Below are 22,067 nucleotides of genomic sequence, written 5' to 3' on the forward strand. Positions count from 1 at the left end.
ATTTATATTTTATTTTGTTTCATAAGAGATTGAAGAAATATTAAGCCTATCCATAGCATCACCCACATAGGATTCTAGAAAATTCTTTTGAAAACAAAGAAAAAACATGACAGGAAGTATGCTTGTAAACAAGGGCCACATGGGAAGCCATCCTGTGAAATGTTTCTCCATTGATGTCAAAGACATGCAAGTCTTCTCTAGTCACCCATTGGCTACCAATATTCTTCTACTTTCTTCGATGCTGAGAAATAAAAATAAAAAATGAAAGGAAGCCTGTAACACAGATTAGCATGCTCCCTGTGATTCTCTTCATTAGTTCAATTTTATAGGGTAGACTTGCAGAAGCTGCCCAGAAGTTGTCAGTAATTATCTTTTTATTTTGGCCAAAGGGAGAGGCCAAAATTTAGAGGTTATTCTTTTTCTAAGCTTTTATTTATTATTTTTAAAAATTTTTTATATTTTTTTATAAATAATTCAAATTAATTAAATTTATTAATTTTAAAAATAAAATTATTATTTAATTAGATATATTAAAGAAATAAAATTTTATCTTATTTTCTTTTTTAAAACCTAAAAATTAATAATTTTTTTAGTTTAAGTTTTCAAAACTCATGTTTTCTTTTTTAAGGTTTCAATTTTTCAGTGAGTTTTTTCAACGAATGACCGCCTTCTTCGGCGCTCTCCTGACAAAATCTCTCCCTTTTTGATATTGTCTCTTTTTCCCAATCATCTCCTAGCACTTGACTCATTGTCGTTTGGACGAATGATTCGTCTAAATAAAGATGAAGTCAATTACCACTTTATCTTTGTCAAGACAATGATAAATCATTTGTCTAGACGGTGATAAGTTGTGTATCAGGGGATGGTTGAGAAAGAGAAATGGTGTCAGAGAGGGAGAGATTCTGTCAAGAGAAGATAGAATAAGGTGATTGTTTACTGAAAAAAACTCATTGAAAAATTGAAACCTTATAAGAAAAAATATAATATTTCAAAACTTAATTTATGAAAAAATTATTAGTTTTTAGAGTTTAAAGAAGAAAATAAAATAAAATTTTAAATTAATAAATTTGGTTAATTTTAACAATTTATGAATAAATATTTAAATTTTTGAAAGATAACAACTCAAAACTTGTAAAAAGAATGAACTTGGGGTAGAAACAAGTCCTTTGACCTTTTATTTAGAAGGATTAGATAAGGTCAAAGGAATGACATTTCACAAAATCATAAGTATAATCCAAATTATTTATCTATTAAATAATTAACTTCACCTATATAAATTGCCCACGGATGAATATTCATCGTGATTTTTTTTAATTCTTATAGTTATTATAAAATCAATATAAATGAATTATTATTCTATTTTAATAAATATTATAAAATCTAACAGATATATTTTGTCTTTACAACTATCGTATATTATCAATTAGTAGATCTCTTAACAATTTGTGAAATACTAATAAATTTTCAAAATTTATGAGTAAAAAAAATATAAACTTGACTAATCTTTATATATATATATAAATAAAATATGCTATTCTCTCAACATTTTGATGAGCTTGATGATGAAGCAAGACACATTGGCTTCTCTTGGTTGACAATGATTTTGGTCCATAAAAAATTTTGTTATTTGTGGCTTAAACTTGAATTAAGGGTATTTGTGTAATTCTGTAGAGTTAGTATGGCTTAATTAGTCATTTGAGCATGAGGGGGAAGAAGGTAATTTAGCAAGTTTAATCCCTAATTTAGGGAACTGATTACCAAGCCCTCTCCCTTACTCTTGGCTTGCTTCCTTTGTGTGTGAGTTTGTTGTGCACCGGTGAGAACTCGTGGTTCTCGCGTCATTAAGTCATCATCTGTGGTCCAATGAGGTTGTCTATTCTTCAGTTTATCATCGGTCTGTATAGAATCAGTAATATCAATTCTTGGGTATATTTTGTAACTTGTAAATATCATTCACTTAATTAGTGGACTGATTAGAGAATTATGTTTTGCTTTAGAAGTAGAATTTCAAGTTTAAAACCTGAACCGAGTATATTATTCTATTGGAATATTACATTTTGTTCTATTTTGTCAAAACTCTATCGGTAGACATGATTTGTCTAATAGACATGATCACACTTAATGGCAAATTGATGTTTATCAACAAGATTTTAATCATTTTCATACTAAATCTTGAATTTTCTACCATAAAATATAACATAACTCTTATTAAATAATTTTTTTTGGATCAACAAAGAGCTATTTTTTTCTTGTAAAACAAAATATTCATTATAAAAAATTTCTAAACTATAACTCGAAACGAAAAACACAAACCCTAAATCATAGGTATGGCAACAATCATTAAAAAAAAAAACTTTAAAATAAAAACATTAAACACTTTATAATATCCTTTAAACCTACTTAAGAAAAAATTTAAGGGATATTAACTATTTTAGCCTTTTTCTTAACAGTGTATACATATATACCGCACAACTCATTGATTTAACAAAAATACTACAACGGTATTCTTTTTTTCTAAAATGCCCCCATTGACATTATTCATGTAGAGAGATTTTCTCTCTTTTTATCATCCTTCTAACAAAAGAAAGAATTTCTATAACTCTACAAAAAATTGAAGCAAACACATGTGATTAAACAATAAATTCGATAAAAGAAATTTAGAGAAAGAAATCACTAGTCATTATAAAGGATTCATATAAACAAAAGGGAGGAAGAGATGAAAATTGTCAAATTTATTTAAAGAATTCATATTTTTTGTAAAGATTTCATAACAAAATCATCCAAATTCAAGTAAGTCTTGATTCAAGCTTTTACATTTTGTGTTTTCTTCTTTAACAATTAAAAATGAAATAATGTAAAATAGATTTATGTTTATGATTTTATGTGAAATATAATTTTGTTGTGATTTCATGTTGTTTATATTGTTTAATATTGTGATTTCATGTTACTGTATTGTTTAATATTGTATTGATGGTTAAAAAAAATACAAAAATTTAGTTTTGGATAAAAACCAGACGAAAAACAAGTTAGTGGCAACGTCAACCCTTAGCGTTGGTGTTGTCGCTAACCCCTAGCTTTCCGCCAAACTCTTTAACTGGTTTTTATCCAGAATTGAATTGTTGTATTTTTTAACCATCAATACAATATTATAATAATATTAAATAATACAACAACATGAAATCACAATATTAAATAATATAAACAACATGAAATCACAATAAAATTATATTTCAAATTTTTAGACGCAAAGAAGGGAGAGACGAAAATTGTCAAATTTTTTTAGAAAATTCACATGTGAAATATAATATTGTTGTGATTTCATATTGTTAAATTATTTAATGTTATAATTTCATGTTGTTCTATTGTTTAATGTTATTATAATGTTGTATTAATGGTTAAAAAATATGAAAATTTAATTGTGAATAAAAACCAGATGAAGAACAAGTTGATGGAAACCCAGGGGTTGGCGTTGACACCAAGGGTTAGCGTTGACACCAGGGTTTGGCATTGCCACCAACCTATTCTTTGTCTGGTTTTTATCAAAAACTAAATTTTTATATTTTTTAACCATTAATACAATATTAAATAATACAACAACATGAAATCACAACATTAAACAATATAAACAATATGAAATCACAACAAAATTATATTTCATATAAAGTTATAAACATAAATCTATTTTACATTATTTGATTTTCAATTGTGAAAAAAGAAAACATAAAACATAAAGGTTTGAATCAATAATGACTTGAATTTAGATGATTTTGTTGTGAAATCTTTGTAAAAAATATGAATTTTGTAAAAGAATTTGACAATTTTCATCTTTTTCTCCCTTTTGTTTATATGAATTTTTTATAATGGCTAACAATTCTTTTCCCTATATTTCTTTCACGAGATTTATTGTTTAATCACATGTGCTTGTTTTAATTATTATTCAGAGTTATGAAAATTCTTTTTTTTGTTAGAATGACTATGAAAAAAAAAAAAGAAAATCTCTTTACATGAGTAATGTCAACGGGGACATTTTAGGAAAAGAGAATATTGTTATGGTATTTTTATTAAGTAAATAAGTTGTGTGGTATATATGTACATACGGTTAAAAAAAAAAAAAAGGAAAATATTCAATATCCCAAAATTTATTCTGCAAAAGAGTAATTTTTAGTGTAGATATTTGATTTTGTCCCATGCTTAAACTAAATATGGGTTCAACTTTGATCAAAATCTCTTTTATATAATAAATTCATCTAACCTTGTTTTAGTGGTTATATAAACCCCCAAAGTATTGGCTAATTTTAGTATACCAAAATGAGGTTACTGTAACTAATTACTCTTATTTTATTTTTATAACAAAATATTATTATTAGTTTAATCCAATTAATTAAAGGGTTTCATAAATATCATATAGATTTGAATTAAAATTTTTTTTAAAAATATTTTAATATTTCACCAATTTTTCTGAAAGGTTTTACTTACCCTCAAAATATATATATATATATATATATATATATATATATATATAATAGGACATCAAGTAGTATTTTGACATATAAAAATAAAATTAAGTCCAAACCCAAAATGAAACGCATCTCCTTTCTAACACAAACTCACACCCAGAAACTTTCTTGCACGATCTATTTATGCTTCTTGTCCATCTCCCTGCCCAAAAACCTCTCACCATTTTCATCAAAATATGGAGCTCCAATCTCCAAACTTAACCTCCAACAATACCCAAAACCCAAAAAATGACCTTCCAAAGCATGTCCACTTGGAGAAAGACAAAGAGCAAGGGCAACAGCCTCACCATCACTTCTTTGAAGACATAGACAGCACTTGTTCCACTCCTTATGTTAGTGCACCTTCAAGTCCGGGTCGAGGATCAGGAGCCGTTAATGGTGGGTTCTATTACAGTGCTCCTGCTAGTCCCATGCACTTTGCTTTAACAGCTTCATATTCATATCCAGTTTTGTCATCACCATTGCCAGATGATAATGGCAGTAGTAGTTCCGTGGCTTTTGGGTTTGAGTTCCGATCCGGGACTGGTTCAACCGGGTTCATGAGTTCAGCTGATGAGTTGTTTTTGAATGGAAAGATCCGACCCATGAAGCTGTCAATTGATTTGGAGAGACCTCAGGTTCTAGCTCCATTGATGGATCTTGACGAGGAAGAAGAATGCAATACAGAGGTGTCAAATGAGTCCAATCGAGGTAGAGATCTAAGAGTTGTTCGTGATAGATCTATGAGGAGAAGAACAAGATCTTTGTCTCCACTAAGAAGCACTTCTTATGATGATGATGATAATGTTAAGCAACCCAAAAGTGGTTCTTGTTTAGACGAAGATAATCATCAGAAGAATGATGAAAAGAATGAACAGTCAAATTCGGGTTTGGAAGCAACAGCAGCATCACTTTCAGCATCTTCTTCAAGATCATCTTCGGTTGGTAGAAGTTCAAAGAGATGGGTATTCTTAAAAGATTTTCTTTACAGAAGCAAAAGTGAAGGAAGAAGCACCAACAAATTCTGGTCAACAATCTCATTTTCACCACTTCTCAAAGAGAAAAAATCCTCAAGCTCCTCCACCACCGCGACTACTACCATTTTTCTTCAACATTCAAAAGATCACCAGAAGGAAATTACCAATCAGGCTTTGGAGCATCAAAACAGTAGTAATAAAAGCAAAAGAAATATGAAGAAGCCAGTGAATGGGATAGGGAAGAGGAGAATGCCACCATCACCACACGAGCTACATTACACTACAAATAGAGCTCAGGCTGAAGTGATGAGGAAGAAGACTTTTTTGCCTTATAGACAAGGGTTACTTGGCTGCTTAGGGTTTAGTTTAAAAGGGTATGGTGCCATGAACGGGATTGCTAGAGCTTTGAATCCAGTTTCTTCCAGGTAAATTATCGGTAATTAATTAATCTCTGTGATGGGGATTTAAAAGAAATTGTATAGATATATATTTTTTCTTCTTTTTTTTTTTTTCTCATTAAAGCTCAGTAGCCTGGTAAGATTATATTAAGCTATCTATCTTCAAAAGCTTAAGACAATGTGAGATCTTTGGCTTCTTGTATGCTGTAACTTAAAATGGACGAATTATGAAGCAATATCTTGAATTATTGAACCAATAATATGATGGAAACTTTGAGATAGCTAGTTTTATTATGGTAGGTGGTGGAGGCTCCATAGGAACCCACATTTCCATGAAGATGCCTCCCACTGACCCATAATTTCAGAAAGAACTTCAAATGATTTTGGTTGTATTTTCTTGACTCATGCATGTGGTGCATGTGCACTCAACTCAACATTAGTTTTTATAGCCTCCAATAAGTTAAATAAGTGGTAATAAATGGTTTCGTATATACAAAAATATGAGTTTAAATATCCTTCAACGATATTTTAAGATTAAATTTTTTATTTATCTGATACAGTAATTATACGATCTGTTACAATATTTAAGAATTGATTAGTTTAATATGATCGATTCAATTTTAAATAAGTAATCTGATTCAAATAAGATTTTACAAATTAAAAAAAAAATTAGTTTTTGTATCATGAGATGTTCGTTGAGATTTTGGGAAGATCTTAGGGCAAGCCAACTGGCTTTTGGTAACTTCTTAATCTCTTTTTTATCATTAATATATTTGGGGCATTGTGTCTCCTAGACATTGACATAAAGCAACTTAGGGTTATGAAAAAATTTCCTTTAATTTTGGTATGTTTGATTTGATGCTCAAAATCTCACCCGAAACAGTTTGCTTCACCTCTTTTTGGCATCTTCCTTTCGGTTTCTTCATCTCTTATGCCATTTCATTCTATCCACGGAATAGAAGTTTAAAAGTTCAACCCTTAATAATATTTATTAATATGAACCAGCTAGCTTTGCCTGCCATCTATATCATCAACTTTATGTCATTCATGTGCCAAGTTCAGCAATAAAATATAATAAAATGAAAACAAAATCAAGTGATAACACCTACTTTCCAAGACAACCAAACAGGAGAGCTAGCCTGGAAGATATCCGTAAATCTTTCTTATTCTATAGGTTTTATGTAAATGATTTAGAAGTTATTGGCTTTGATTTGTCAACTATTATAAATTATGTATCTACCTTATGTTTTGCATCCCTATGTTGTCTTTTGTCTCTTATAAGACATCGTACCATGGTTGATGGTTTTTCGCATTTTACCCTCTTTAGGCCTGATACTAAAAATGCTGGGAATTAGGTTGTTCAAAGATTGTCTACTTCTGCTCACTGAAACATGCCATCAAACACAACTTTTGGTACATTAAGTGCACCCTAATTCATGGCCTCATTTTCCATCATGGCTTTGACATTTATCTCCTAACTTATTAAGATTGATTGGATGGTCGGTGTTTCCACTCATCGATGTATCATTGACGATTATATTTTTCTAGATCGCAACCTTATTTCTTAAACTAAATAGAAGCAAGTTATTATGTTTCACTCTAGTGTAGAGTTTGGGTATTATGCCCTTTCTCATATTTTTACTGATGTCTAGTGTTTTTGTTATCTTTTGTGTGAGTTTGGTATTCCTCTTTATTCCTTTCCACCGATACTTTGTGACAATCAGTTTACTTTTCACATAAGCATTAATCCTATTTTTCATGCTCTCACTTGACATATCGATATTGATCATCACTTCATTTGTGAGTTGGTTACTCATGAGGCTTCCAACTTGCGTATATTTTCACCAAAGAATTGTCTCATGAGCACTTTCATTCTTTATGTCTCCAATTGCGGCTCTAGAGTACAATTCCTGAATGATTGAAAACCTAATTAGATTACATTATAATTATATAAATTGTACAAATTTTGCAGGATTATGATTTAATTGTATAAATTGAGCAATTCTCTTTCAATAAAATAAACATTTATATTCCATTTTTCATTTACTAAATAGTTCTGTGGTATTCGAATTCCATGTGCAAGTTTCATATTCCACAAAGGCATTCGCTTAGCCAAAGAAATGGACTCTCCACCTAATAAACTTTTTGCATTCGAGTCACATTTATCAATGCAACTTTGCGTTACTAAAAACTCAATCAATCAATCGTAAATCAAGATTATTCAATTAAGATTGAAACATAATAAAAAGAGTGTAATCTATATATACTATCAACAGATCTTATCGTATTTTTGTTCACTTGGATGTCCTTAATTTTGTCACTCACACTAATTCTAATCTTTTCTAGATCCTATTTACAAAGTTTTTTTTTAATAAAAAATCTAATTTAAATCAAATTCAATAATTGATTTTATAACTATTAAATCAGATAAATTTTAATTTTAATTCTAATATATCACTAATTCTTGAGGGCATTGTTAAGTTACATTGCCACTTGCATTTCACTTGCCACCAAGTAAAAGTGGCAGTCATCTTATTTGTCCAGTGAATTCAATGATGATAGTATTTATGCAGTAAAATGACAATACAAGGCTACTGAAAACACGAGCCATTGACAGCAGCAGCTTTATCTAAAGATAACAGGGGTAAACAACTGAGACGCTTCTTAAACACACAAGGCATCTTGGAAGCAAAGGAGAGCACAGAAAAATCTGATGCAAATGGAAGGTGAAAATGACGCAACACGTCACTTCAGATCAGTGACTGTAAAAGCTGTTTTTTGAAGAAGTGTTTAATTATTTGAATAGGCCATACATGGCTTCTAGACTTGCCAAACAAGTAGGAGCTGTGAAAATTTTTATCTGATTAAAGAATCCCAATTCATCCAACGTCGGGAATATAGTGAAATCATTTGTTTCTTCCTCCGCAAATAACTGGTGAAGAACATTCCATCGAGCAACGCTTCACAGGGCGTCAAATCTGAGCCAAATGGCCCAAAATCACACCCAATATTTCACGTTGGCGCCTTGTGTCGTACATCTCTTTTGCAAAGAGAAGTCTTCATCGTGACACATGTTACTGTATAGACTACGGTAACTCATTATTAAATATATATTTTTAATATATAATTTGAATATATTAATAATTTATTATTATATAATTAAATATTATTTTATTTTTAATTTAAAATAAATTTAATCATATATCTAAATTATCTATATATTTAAATTATATATTAAAAATATATACTATTATGGATAATTTATGTGCAGTAGATGATCGGACGCCTTTATTATTTTGGGAGTTTTTACCAAATTAAAGGCAGAGAAATAATCGGACGCTTTTCTTGCATTTGGGAAGTCTTATTTGCTGTTCAAGTTAGTAAATTTGCATAATATATATATATATATATATATATATATATATTAAAGGCCAAACGACTATTTTCCACCCAAGGTTTGATGTATTCTCAAAAGTCCCCCTTTTAACTATAGAAACACCAAATATCCACCCATGGCCGGTTAGATTTAACCAAACCCTAACGCCTGAAAATTTTATCTCCTTTTGCCCCCCTAAACTTTAAAAACTGAAATTTTCCCACTGCCTAAGTTTTAAAAAATTGCCGTTTCACCCTAGGGTTTGGTTTTGAAATCTCCGGCGACCTCTCCGGCTCCGTTGCCGACGGCCGCTCCCTCCCGAAGCAACCTCTCCTTCCGGCGATCTCTTTCCTCCCATTTGGAGGTCCGATCGGTGCTTGGAGAAGCCGTGGGAGACGAAGAACTTCGTCTTCCCGACGAAATTCTTTGTCTCCCACAACGTCTCCGGGTGCCGATCGGACCTCCAAATGAGAGGAAAGAGATCGTCGGAAGGAGAGGTTGCTTCGGGAGGGAGCGGCCGTCGGCAATGGAGCCGGAGAGGTCGCCGGAGATTTCAAAACCAAACCCTAGGGTGAAACTGTAATTTTTTAAAACTTAGGCGGGGGAAAATTTCAGTTTTTAAAGTTTAGGGGGGCAAAATTAGATTCTATTTTAGTTTATTTTTAATATTATAGCAAAAATAACGATTTTACCCCTACCACCGTTAGGGTTTGGTTAAATCTAACCGGTCATGGGTGGGTGTTTGGTGTTTCCATAGTTAAAGGGGGGACTTTTGAGAAAACGCTAAACCTTGGGTGGGAAATAGTTGTTTGGCCTATATTAAATATGCATTTACCGTACGTGTCAAACGTACAAAGGGTACATTTTATAACTCTGACATATTATACATCATACTATATATTATTATATTTTTTATTTTTTATAATAAAATAATGTTATTTTACGAGACATCAAATAAGGATGTGTTACATAAATGGTATAAAACTCAAATCTAAACCAAATATAGGCACGTTAGGCTACTTTTTTTTCAAAATAAAAAATTTCTTCCAATGTAATGTGTTTATTTTTTTATTTATATTTCTTACCATTGACTCATCGTTTTATTTTTTAATTAGTTAATATCAAAAATAATAATTCATATTGATGATTCAATGAAGATAAAAAATTTATTACTTTATCAAATTTATACTAAAATATTCTTATAATAATATATTTTGATTGTTAAAAAAAAGAAAAAAGAACTTGATTGACGATGCTCCTAAACAACTTTTTTCATCTTTATCATTCCACATTATATCCCAATAAAAAAAAAAAAGGTTTTTAAGAATATAAATTTTAAATATAATATAAGGTTTGGGATTTTTGTTCAATTCCAAACCTTATATAGGATAAAGATAGGATATAAATATCTATTTTTGTTCAATCTTTTTGAATATAATAGAAAAATCAACAATTATGATATTTAATTTACCAATATTATTAGATTTCAAAGATTAACAAAATTAGTAAAATATAGTTTGAATTTGTATTACGCTTGTTAAACTTTGATTTAGTTAAAAACCAAACACCACACATACTGCCAACAGTGTAAAAAACTCTCAATAAATTTTAGAAAAATTGAGGAGTTGATAAAGATGTCAAAATCTGTGATTTTATCCAACTGCAATGGGCAAATAGTTAATCATGCAATTGTAAAATTTTATTTTCAAAGAGAAAAATATATGTTTTTACCATGATCTGTGTCACACTTGCTATTGATCAATTTAAGTGACAAATATTAGTACTACTGTAAGATATGCTCAACAAACCAATACAACCACCAGAAAAACATATGTTGGAGAAACAGCAATACAGGACCTCCCCAACAAAGATACTGTTGAATCTATCCGTTCGATATGAGCTTAGAAAAAATTCAATAAGTTTATGCTGAATGAGTAGCTACTTTTAGTCCTTGCATGAGTAGGGGCCGACCGAAAGGTTATTTATTCACTCTTTGTGTGTGTAGGCATCGGCCGGGAGGAACTTTGAATATCGGTCAGCCTTCTGTCCAGATTTGCGGTCATAGTATTCAACTACCGCAGCACCGGCTAATGCAGCTAGAGTAAGAGCCTGAGCATGCAACCTGTGTTTAAATTGGTAAATGGTAGATAATTAGCTAGTTGAAAGGAGTAAAGCAAAGCCTGAAATCTTAAACATACATAGAAATGTGTAACATAAGGCTTCATGACAAACAGCTGATGAAAGAAGGTTCAAGGATTACAGATGCATCCTTGATATGAATTCCATGTGCAAAATTCGCTGCAAGAACTTCAAATAACAATGCTTGTAATTATCATCCTTGATATCTAACAAGCTTTACAACAGTCAGCTATATGAATGGATAAAAATGCATTGTCATTCCCCTATCTTCAAATTACTTTTTCTACATCTTTTTAACAGCATACATGAAAACTGCAATAAACGTCTGTTTTAAGAGGCAACGACAAGCCACAACTGTTATGCTTCCTGATGAACCAACAAGTTGAAGCATCCACAACTAATCACATCGCCCAACTTTTCAAATTGCCTCCATGACATCAAGGTAAACTCACCACTGAGAATCTTTCTTTGTCAACAAAAAGGTTCATGTGTCAAAATTAGGACATCACTAGGTACTAATAATACGCCTTGACTAGTATAACATGCCGTGGGTAACAATTCAGGAATAGAGAAAATTTTCATATTGGTTGTTTATACAAGTTAAGTTTGGTCTCAAAACAAAGCCTAATTAGAAACTATACCAAATCAGAGAATGAGTTAAAACAGACAACACATCAAGTTGGAAAGCATATGGTGACTGGTTTCAAAAACTATAAACGCCTGGCAGATTTGGGTTACCCTACCATCAACAGGCAGTTCAAATGGAATACTCTTCATCCTAAACAAAATATGAATCATTCTACCGAATCAAAGCCAGATTACGCCACTAAAGATATCAAAACACTTTCAAGAGAAATAAAACTATTTATTAATATGCATGTAAACAGGCCCCTTGATAAATTAAATTTCTCAAATATTCAAAAATTCGTTCAGAAGTTCAAAAACTTTCCTGACATTCTGAGTAACCAAACACAGAGAAATTTTGATAACTCTTCCCATCTCAAATAAAAGCAACCCACTTAAATCAACGATAAAGACAAATAAAATCTTCACCCAAACATATAAAATTAAAAAAATTGTAAAAAAAGCCCAAAAACACCATAATCAAACGAACAAATCATAATAAAGGATCAAACTTTACCTAGCGTGAATGATCTTGACGCTTGGTTTCATATTAGGCTGAGACCAATTGTACGCGATCGACCCAGTGATCCCACTAAGCCATAAACACCCTTTTCAACAAAATGAACAAAACAATCAACAAAAACAAAATAACAAAAACCTCATCGCCAAAGAAAAAAAGCATATAAAAACTCACCAACGGTTCTAAGCTTGTGATCAACAACCCATTCCCTCAAAGATTCGAACTTTGACTTAGCGGCCGCCATTTGTAGACAAAGAACGAATGCAAGCAGTGTGGGTTTTTTTATTTTGTTTTTTTGGTAATTGCAAGAAGGGAGAATTGAAAAGGCAGGACGAAGCGAAGTTGAGAGCGCTGAAGGCCCTTATAAAAGTATGAACTGTGGGCAGAAAATTACCAAAAAAAGGAAAAAACTATGGGCAGAAAATTACCAAAAAAAATGAAAACCTGTGGGCCAAAAACGAGTGGAATGCGTTGTGTACAGCTCAGTAGCACTTTTTCAGGGTAAATGTTGTCCACGTGGAATTTAGAGTCTAGCTGTTATGTTTATATTTAGTTTTATGCTATTTTCGAATTTATAACAAAACCAGAAATTAAATGGTAATCTACGGGCCGCGTCATCTACATGCTTTATTCAGAAATTCTTATACCCTCCCTTTCACCACTTTGGTTATTTTTCAAAGGCCAAAAGACTATGTCCCACCCAATTTTAATTGCTATCTCAAAATCATATTAGTAAGATTTAAAAAATCTAAAATCTTATCTATTGATCAATTGAAATTAAAATTTTCTATTAGAAGTAAGGGTAAAATCATCATTTTACTAATAATATTAAAAAATATAAAATTTATTACATTTTCTCTCCCAAGTTTTATATTTCACCTCTATCAAAGTTTTTTGAACTTTTAAAAGTTATATTTTTTTTCTCCTAAACCTTAAAGTTTTTTTCTTTTTTTTTTCTGTTCACCATCTTTGAAGCCAACTAACTTCCCTCTCTATTCTAAACTATTGGTCAATGCATATAAAACAATCTAAAATAGATCTTTTCGTTGAAGATGAATAGATTCACATCTCTTTGTCTCTAACGAAGAGATCCATTTTAGTTTTTTTCCCATGCCTTGATCGATGATTTATGATAAATAAAAGAGATTGTTAACATTGGAGATAGTGGTTAGAGGGATGAAAAAAAATTTAGAGGGAAATATGACTTTTTTAAATTAGAAAACTTTAGGTAGATATGAAATTATTACTTTTTAAAACTTAGGGGGGAAATCTAATAAATTTTATATTTTTAATTTTATTAATAAAATAACAATTTTACCTCTATCTCTAATAAAAAATTCTAACAACAATTGTGTCATAGATAAAACTTTGAGCTTTTAAGATTCGCAGATATAATTTTGAAAACACAAGTAAACTTGGGTGGGAAATAATTCTTTTGACCTTTTTCAAACTATCAAAAGACTTATTTTCACTCAAGGTATAGTGAAATTCGAAAATATCTCAAAGTCTCATTTTTCAATTTTTAAAAATCTAAATATCTATTTATGAGTAAATTTATGTTAAAAATCTTAGATAAGGTTAAAGGTTAAAAATTAAAATTTATTACATTTTTTTTTTTAGTTTAAAAATTTCACAATTTCTCTCCCAAAGTTTAAAAAGTAATAATTTTTCTCTAAAGGTTTTTCCTATTCTCTTATTTGACGATTCGTTGTCTCCAACAATTGGTCATCTCCTAACTTATCTCTCCCTCTTTATCTCTCTCTTCCCTCTCCAGCTATCTTCAGTCAAGAAGAAGACGATTTTGTCTTTGTAATTTTATATTTTTAATTAATATAAAAATATTTTTAAATAATTATATTAAATAATCTTTACGAAGTAAAATAATATATTAATTTATTTATAGCCATCCATTTTTCATCTATAGTAATACCTAGTTATCTTATCAATCTAATATACTTATCGCAACATCTAATGAAATAGTTTCGGTCTTAATAAAATTAGGTGATGGAAATTTTTTTATATAAATTATTTATTTGTTCAATATGATAAAGAGATTATATTAGAGGGGATCTTTTAACACAAACCTAAACAACTTGATTTATCGCATGCTGATTCGGGTCTTTTATTAAATAAAAACGATATCAACTTTCTTATCTCATCCGTTATGACAATTAATTTAGGAAATTTATATAATATAAGTTAATTTAGATCGATTTAAAAAGTTTAAATGTGTATACATTTATATGTGTTATTATGTGATTGAATAATTTTAAATTAAAAATAAAGTAATATTTTATTATATGATAATATATATAAATAAATATATTTATATATTTAAAATAGAGACGATAGTATTACCTTGTAAAAACAAAGTCAATTTCGTTTCTTCTATGTTCTATCAAATAGATTCAACGCAAAAAAAAAAAGGCAAATGTTCTTCTGCTCAAAAAATAAAACCCAATGGGCCTTATGCGGTCCATTAGAAACAAATCAATCAAGAAGTCGTTTTATTCAATACTGATTCAAGTATTCATACGACAACTTTGTCATACACTTTACCACCAAACGACTTGTCATTGCTGTTGACAAACTTGCTCATCTTCAACTGTCGGATCAAATTTAACTCTCGAACAACAACCGTACACGTGACACCACAGGATCCTCAATCTCTCTTTCAGCTTCAATAAACAACGCCATAAAAGCATCCTTCCAGAACCATCTTCTTCTCTATTCTTCTAACTTTCGAATCCATTCTCTCTCTACTCTCTTCAGCAAAACTGGTCAGTTCTTTATCTCTTTTTAACTTCGTTATTTTATTTCTTGTTTTTTCCTGTTTTATGCTTTGATAATTTTTTTCAATTTTCTTATCTAATCATCGCGCCTAAATCGTTTTTTTGTGGATTTATCATCTTTTTTGAAATATTAATGTATTATTTATGATAAGGCACTAAAAAATTTGTAATCATTTTATCAAATTTTTATTATTTGCAAGATTATAAATATTAGTATAACTATTTGATTATTTTGAGTTGTATGTTTTAGAGAAAATGAGCAGCCGATCGAGCCGTACACTCTACGTGGGGAATCTCCCAGGAGATACTCGAATGAGAGAAGTTGAAGATTTGTTTTACAAGGTTTATTTATTTTTTTAGGTTGAATTATAATTCGCTTATTTGGTATATGATGATTTTTTAACCTTGATTTTTATCAATTATTGTGAAATAATCATCATGCACAGGATGTTGAAGTGGGTTTTTCCTTTTTTTTTCCCCAGTTTACTGGGTATAAAATTTTGATTTTTAGTTTTGAGCGGGAAAATAATTTTGTATGAATTTTGACTCCTTGCTTGTTTGTTTTCAGCTTGGTTCTTTTTATTGAATTGTTGCATTAGTTTTAAAATTTGTTTTTTATCATACATGGATAAATTGAAGTATCTGAATATGAATATTAGCATTTTGAAGCACCTTTAGCTGATAGGGAATTCATTTGTATTTTACTGCAAGATTTGTTGTACTGTTGGTGTGGCCTTTTTTCCTCTATTGTGTAAATAATAATAATGCTACATGGTGTTGGTGGACCTTTATGACATATGTTTTCGCATGTGTGGACTGTAAGGAGTTTTTATTGACTTTGTGATTGCAGTATGGGCCCATTGTCGATATTGACCTGAAGATCCCCCCCAGACCTCCGGGTTATGCCTTTGTTGAGGTGAGTTGGTAATTTTCGATTGCTATAGAAGTACTTGAGTTGTAGAAGGATCTAATGGTTACATTTTTTATCTATCATCTAAATTTCAGTTTGAGGATTACCGTGATGCTGAAGATGCTATCCGTGGTAGGGATGGCTATAATTTTGATGGATACAGATTGCGGGTGAGCAGCTAGGTGTCCTTGCTTACATTCTTCCTCTAGTTTCTATTTGTTTCCCTACTTTATTGAATTCTTGATGTTTTTTTTGTCTGATTTTTGTTAGGTTGAACTTGCACATGGGGGGCGAAGGCGTCCATCATCAGTTGATCGTTACAGCAGTTACAGTGGTAGTGGAGGTAGCCGTGGAGTTTCTAGGCGCTCTGACTATCGTGGTATGTGTTGCCTATTACAGCACTTGTATTCTTAGAAAGTGCACCCAATTGCTAATTGATCTTATATAATTTTGATGTTATAGTCTTGGTGACTGGATTACCTTCGTCTGCTTCATGGCAAGATCTTAAGGTGAGTATGTTGTATCTTTCCAATAACTGTGTGCTGTATTTTGTATAGATCAACGAATGTATTAGTTGTTGTCTATTTAATTAAAGGATGGTTGAGTTTTTGGACCTCTTTAATTAATTGGGTATCGCTCATGTTTTCAATGATCAGGATCACATGCGGAGAGCTGGGGATGTCTGTTTCTCTCAAGTGTTTCGTGATCGTGGTGGTAAGTAAATTTGAAGTGATTAGTTTTGTTTGTGGGATTTTTTCCTCTGTGGTTAGCTTAGCTCTTGCATGAAAGGGTACTGGCATGTGGTATTAGAGGCAATTAAATGGCATGACTAACATTGGATTATGGTAAAGCTGTAGTTGATTTTTTAAGAAGATAAGATGGATGTGTAGGTAGACATGGTGTGATTAGACTCTGTTGTTGAATATTTGTGGATTTTTATGGGTGGAGAGATTATATTATATATTACAGTATGGTCAGTGCTAATTTGGTCATTGACCTGGTATAGTTTATTGTAGAGCTCTGATGTAGGTAGATGACAATATAACAGGGAGAAGAAATGTGTGGGAGAGAGTTTTGACAATGAGTGTGGATGTAGGATCAAGCGGTTCTTCATCTTTATCTGATATTGAGGCATACTAGAAAATCGTTACTTGAAAAGTTACATATCTTTAACATGATATATTTGCAGGTATGACTGGAATTGTGGATTACACAACTTATGATGCTATGAAATATGCAGTAAGTTAGTTTTACGGTACTTCTGGAAATCAATGAAAATTTTTTCGTAGTCGGAGCTGGTTTGAAGAGTGGCTGTGACAACTGCTTTAACTGTTTCCTCATAACGATTCTTCTCCTTTGTCTTTGTAGATAAAGAAGCTTGATGGATCTGAATTTCGTAATGCATTTTCTCGGTCTTATGTACGGGTATGTCATAATAATTTTTCAGTGCTAAATCCTGAATTCTGGGTGCACATATAGGTTGCTTGTACTCACCTCTTCGTGTCATCTAGGTGAGGGAGTATGATTCAAGGAGGAGCTACTCTAGAAGCCCTAGTCGCAGTCCAAATTATTCAAGAAGCCGAAGTCGTAGCCCATATTACTCAAGAAGCAGAAGTTACAGTCGCAGCTACAGTGATCAGAGCAGGAGGTCTGATTTAGTGTTGGTTACTTGAAAAACTATATAATTGGCTAAGGCAGCACACAAATTGACTGAGTTTGAGTGTCTGCAGCATTTCTCCCAGGGCCAAGCATTCACGTAGGTCTCCATCTGCATCTCCTGCTAGGTCTAGGTCTGTCTCTCAGCATTCTTATTCAAGATCACCTGCCCGCTCTTATTCAAGGTATAGTCTTGATCTTTTTTCAAAGAAATATAAATATAAAATTGAATTTCTGTGATGCAAAACATAGTTTCTTCTTTTGTGATAATTGTTTTTTGTATTCATGAAGTGTTGCTTGTGTCTTTTCTTAGCAGCTACTTTTATCAAAATCGTTTGTTATTGTTTCTTGGGCAGTAACTTTTGATCCCTGTTTGCATATTATGTCTGCTAGGATAAGTTATTTTGCTTCCTATATTCACTAACAGATAATTGTCTGGCAGTTTTCTTTATACAAATTGACTGAGTAAAAATATGCTTCAAGTCAAGTTCTTAACTTTTGGCAGTTATGTAGCTATCACCAACTGGAAATGTGCAGTAATTATCATCTTGTTACCTTTTGCTTTTTTTTTGTTTTTTGGGCTTTTAAGAGGGGGAAGAAATCATTAACTGCTCAGTTTAATTAGCTGGTCTCTCATGTTGCCAAAATAAATATAGTGAAATTTACTGATGTTGTGATGGGCTAGGCAGCAGTTGTTACTCCTGCGTTATTGCAGTTACTATTAGTTTCCATCATATGTTTTAGCAAGTTCCTGCCTGAGGCATAAGGAGTTTCAAGTTTTTGAAACTGTGTAGATAGCCCATTCCTGATCTGTTGGCACAACATTAGACTGCAAAATAAGTGCACTCAAGCTTGGCTTAAAGTTGAGCTAGTAAATGATTTATTCAGGCTTGTGTAATTTTGTGTGGTTAAATAAAGCTTAAGTTCTCATTTCCAGAATTTTCAATGCCATCATCTTGTCAGTATTTGGTCTCATCTTAGGATTATTGCAGTTCATCTAGGAGCTTATCAAGTTCAGTATTATGCACACGTTGCCATTACATAAATGTTTACAATGTGAGATTTTGACAATATTCTCATGATTTAACTTTAAAGTTCTAGTTCTAGATTGTAAATTTTACAAGTATTCAGGTTCAGTCTTTTAGAAGTTTTCAGCTCAGCATCAATTTATAAAATATTCCATTCACATGTTAATTTTCAAAGTTGGTTTTTTAAATGACATATGTGGTCATTGATGAGTGTACTCTGATATAGAATGTCCAACTGTAGTTGTGATCAGTTCTTGTGCTGGCTGTCACTTCAGCCACCCAGTAATTTACACCCCTCTATAGTTGATTTCTATATTGTTGCATAATGGATATTGCTTGGAAAATCTTTACAGTGTAAATCCTGTCAATTATAGAGTTGCGATGCTCACCTATTATTACATATTCCTCAAGCTCGACTCTTGAGTGAAGTGTTTTCTCTTTCAAGTGTTTAAAAGTCTGCAACTTGGGCTTGTCCTACAAAGTCTTTATTTCTAAAGTTCAATGGGGAAATTGAGAGAAGGATTTGTAGGATAGCCGTTGCCATACCTTGTTTATGAAGGTTGCCTGTTTGTTTGCTAGATCTCCTTTGCGGCGACCTGGGATTGGATGTTAGGAACTTGATGGGATGTGGTGCTCAAAGCCTGCAACTCATTTTGTTCTTGAGGTAATACTGTTTTTGTTGATGAGCACCTCTGGAAAACCCTAAAGGTTTAATAAATCTAACATGTTATGCATGCTGTTCCAATGAAAGCTAGCATGGGTCAGTATATGAAAGATGGATGGCTAGCAATTTTAAAGCTGGATACTGATCTAAGTCCAATTGGTTTGACACCACACACAACGAGTCTGCGCTATTGACAAATTCAAGACTTCTGGCTCTGCCAAACTTTTGCCCAGGATTCTCATTAATTTGGTGATACATAGATTTTGTGGATGCATTTCGTTCTTCTAGTATTATTGTGCTCCATCGACTTTTTGCCCTTTTTTTTTCTCTTTTTTCTGTTTTGTCTATTTTAGCTCACATTACATGCTGGGGAAGGATCATTATTAAGTGGTGAGGGGCAATAATGAGATACTGGTTTGATGTTTTACTTTTGGTTGCTGCTAAGATTGATGGTAATTTCTATTCCTGAATGTGTTCGCACTGCGGTTGAAATGGCGTTAGGCTTGTGGATCAAAGTTTATAAAGGATGATCTATTGAATTGGATTGTTTCTGGAAATTTTTGCAGATCGCCATCTAGATCCAGATCTCCAGTTTCACCTGTAAGTGAAATTTAAATCCGGATTCCTATCTTTGAACTTTGCGAGAAAGATTAATGAATATGTAAACTCATTATTGCTCAATCTTGCAACATGTTCTCTTGATCTATATTTGATGATGAACCCTGTGGTGTGCAGTATCGTGGCAGGCATGTGAGTAGAAGCCCAAGAGAGCGCAGTCCAAGCCAGAGTTCAAGGAGTCCAAGTGTTTCTCGATCCCGTTCACTGTCGGTATGATTCATCTCATTGATCACTTTATGATCATAATTTTTGGTCAATGATATACCGTCCTTTTAACCCTCTTGTCAACTTCCTGATTCTGTTTATGGTGGTATTGGCAGGTGAGAAGTGAGGATTGATTCTGAGTTGATTGGTGAGTCCAGGGATTGTGTTGAGGACAGTTTATATGTTAGTAATGAAAAGCTAGAACCTTTCATGTAGGTGATAAATTTCCCAATTATAATTTGCTGTGATGGATTTATATGTTTGCATGTTATATAATGTTAGATGATAAGTGTGTGAACAAAATCAACATTTTTATTGCCTCCTTTTCAAGCCCGTATAATAGCCAAGTAATTGTGGCTGCCAATTAGTATTTAACATTCAGCATTTAGTACAAGTAATCCTTTAATGGAAGATTATTATAAAAAGCATTATTGTGTGTATTTATTTTTGGTATATAATTTGTATACACAGATGATGTATCATCATATTATAGGTGTGATTTTAAAATAAAGATAAAGTAATATTTAATCATATGATGACACATTATTTAAGGGTACAAATTATATATTTTTATATTTTTATTTAATATGAATTATATTAAATATTTGTTTTGTATGTTTATTAAAATATTTTTATATTTTAATAGTATATTAGGATTTTTATATTATTAAAGAAATTGATTAATTAAATAATTTTTTTAAGTTATTGTTTTATTATTAATGTTTTCGCAAATATTTTTTATATATTATTTATTATTTTTTATAATTAGAATGCGTTTTGGTCTTAAACATTAATAAATAAATATAAAATTATGAACTAAAATTTATTTATCTAATTTGATATTATAATAATATTTGTTTGAATAATTTTAAAGATTATTTCATATATGTTTGATTTTATTTATTTATTTTTAATATTTATAATGGAGGGAGTCGTATCTTTTATTAAAATTCAACCAAACATTCCTTTTCTGTAATTAAATTTTGGCCAAAAGAATTTATTCTCTTTTAAAGTTTATTTCTTCAATCAAATTTTGATTTTGACTCTTCTTTTTCAAAAAAAAAAAAAAATAGTGGGAATAAATCCTTTTTGCCTTATTATTAAAAAAAAAAATCCTTGAATTTTTGTGTTGTTTTCAAAAGGCCTCGAGGTACCAGCAATCCGAGGATTAAAAAATATTGGCAGGGTCTCAAATTTTGGACAAGTATGACTTTTAAGTCGAATTGTGCTTGAGAGCCTCAGAGATGTGCCATCGAAAATACACCTCTATAACTTGGAAAAATGACTTTTGCATCCTATAACTACTTTTTCTAATTGATCAAAAATTTAAGAAAAATCCTAATGAAACTTACGAGAAAAATCCACCCTTTATTGAAAACAGCAAATTTTTGGAGTATGTTACTTTTAATTTAAAATTAGATAGAAAAATAAAAAAAATCATTGAAATAATGTAAGAAATTACAAAATTAAAAATATACTCAAATTACATAGAAAAGGTAAAAAAATAATAATTAAAAAAAATATACAAAGGAGTTATGGGGTGCAGATTGTCAATTTTTCAAGTTGTGTAAATGTAACATAGTCCTTAATAGTAGGGGTGACAATTTAGGATTTAGAGTAGCAAAATTTTACCTTTTATTTTCAAATGTAGTACTGACGGTAAAG

General features: G+C 31.2%; 3 protein-coding genes across 6 annotated transcripts; 2 read left to right on the forward strand and 1 right to left on the reverse strand.

The window, feature by feature from the left end:
* Positions 1-4,585: 4,585 nt before the first annotated feature.
* On the forward strand, positions 4,586-6,128 carry LOC123221862. The gene has a single exon (XM_044644807.1). The coding sequence runs from the start codon at positions 4,694-4,696 to the stop codon at positions 5,900-5,902; it is 1,209 nt and encodes a 402-aa protein (XP_044500742.1). The 5' UTR covers positions 4,586-4,693; the 3' UTR covers positions 5,903-6,128.
* A 4,796-nt stretch (positions 6,129-10,924) lies between these two features.
* Positions 10,925-12,891, reverse strand: LOC123220108. 2 transcript variants are annotated; one of them, XM_044642123.1, is made up of 3 exons: positions 12,705-12,880; positions 12,528-12,618; positions 10,925-11,369 (listed from the first exon to the last, which is right to left on the reverse strand). In XM_044642123.1, exons 1-3 carry the CDS (start codon positions 12,772-12,774, stop codon positions 11,234-11,236), a joined length of 297 nt encoding a protein of 98 aa, XP_044498058.1. In that variant the 5' UTR covers positions 12,775-12,880; the 3' UTR covers positions 10,925-11,233. The 2 variants fall into 2 exon arrangements, with proteins under 2 accessions (XP_044498058.1, XP_044498059.1); XM_044642124.1 differs by lacking the exon at positions 10,925-11,369 and adding an exon at positions 11,486-11,852 and having other exon boundaries at positions 12,705-12,891.
* Positions 12,892-15,151: 2,260 nt separating this feature from the next.
* LOC123221160 (serine/arginine-rich splicing factor SR30-like) lies at positions 15,152-20,705 on the forward strand. Of its 3 annotated transcripts, none has more exons than XR_006503220.1 (16): positions 15,152-15,310; positions 15,573-15,664; positions 16,173-16,238; positions 16,328-16,402; positions 16,503-16,611; positions 16,695-16,741; positions 16,889-16,946; positions 17,422-17,471; positions 17,601-17,657; positions 17,744-17,880; positions 17,963-18,073; positions 19,496-19,580; positions 19,668-20,032; positions 20,147-20,180; positions 20,316-20,408; positions 20,519-20,705. XR_006503220.1 is itself a non-coding variant. In XM_044643897.1 (14 exons), the coding sequence occupies exons 2-14, from the start codon at positions 15,578-15,580 to the stop codon at positions 20,534-20,536; spliced, it is 942 nt and encodes a 313-aa protein (XP_044499832.1). In that variant the 5' UTR covers positions 15,152-15,310; positions 15,573-15,577; the 3' UTR covers positions 20,537-20,705. The 3 variants fall into 3 exon arrangements, 1 of the variants encoding a protein (XP_044499832.1); XR_006503222.1 differs by having other exon boundaries at positions 19,672-20,032; XM_044643897.1 differs by lacking the exons at positions 19,496-19,580; positions 19,668-20,032.
* Positions 20,706-22,067: the final 1,362 nt, after the last annotated feature.

Source organism: Mangifera indica, chromosome 7 (genome assembly GCF_011075055.1).
Source record: "Mangifera indica cultivar Alphonso chromosome 7, CATAS_Mindica_2.1, whole genome shotgun sequence".
Lineage (NCBI taxonomy): Eukaryota > Viridiplantae > Streptophyta > Magnoliopsida > Sapindales > Anacardiaceae > Mangifera > Mangifera indica.

Excerpts from the sequence above, each read along its gene's own strand:
- LOC123221862 (XM_044644807.1), top strand. The coding sequence starts at position 4,694 with ATGGAGCTCCAATCTCCAAACTTAACCTCCAACAATACCCAAAACCCA.
- LOC123221160 (XM_044643897.1), top strand. The coding sequence starts at position 15,578 with ATGAGCAGCCGATCGAGCCGTACACTCTACGTGGGGAATCTCCCAGGA. Across the intron at positions 16,742-16,888 it reads CTTCATGGCAAGATCTTAAG|GATCACATGCGGAGAGCTGG; the intron begins GTGAGTATGTTG and ends TTCAATGATCAG. Across the intron at positions 17,881-17,962 it reads TACAGTGATCAGAGCAGGAG|CATTTCTCCCAGGGCCAAGC; the intron begins GTCTGATTTAGT and ends GAGTGTCTGCAG.
- LOC123220108 (XM_044642123.1), bottom strand. The coding sequence starts at position 12,774 with ATGGCGGCCGCTAAGTCAAAGTTCGAATCTTTGAGGGAATGGGTTGTT. Across the intron at positions 12,619-12,704 it reads TCACAAGCTTAGAACCGTTG|GGTGTTTATGGCTTAGTGGG; the intron begins GTGAGTTTTTAT and ends TTTGTTGAAAAG. Across the intron at positions 11,370-12,527 it reads GTCAAGATCATTCACGCTAG|GTTGCATGCTCAGGCTCTTA; the intron begins GTAAAGTTTGAT and ends ATTTAAACACAG.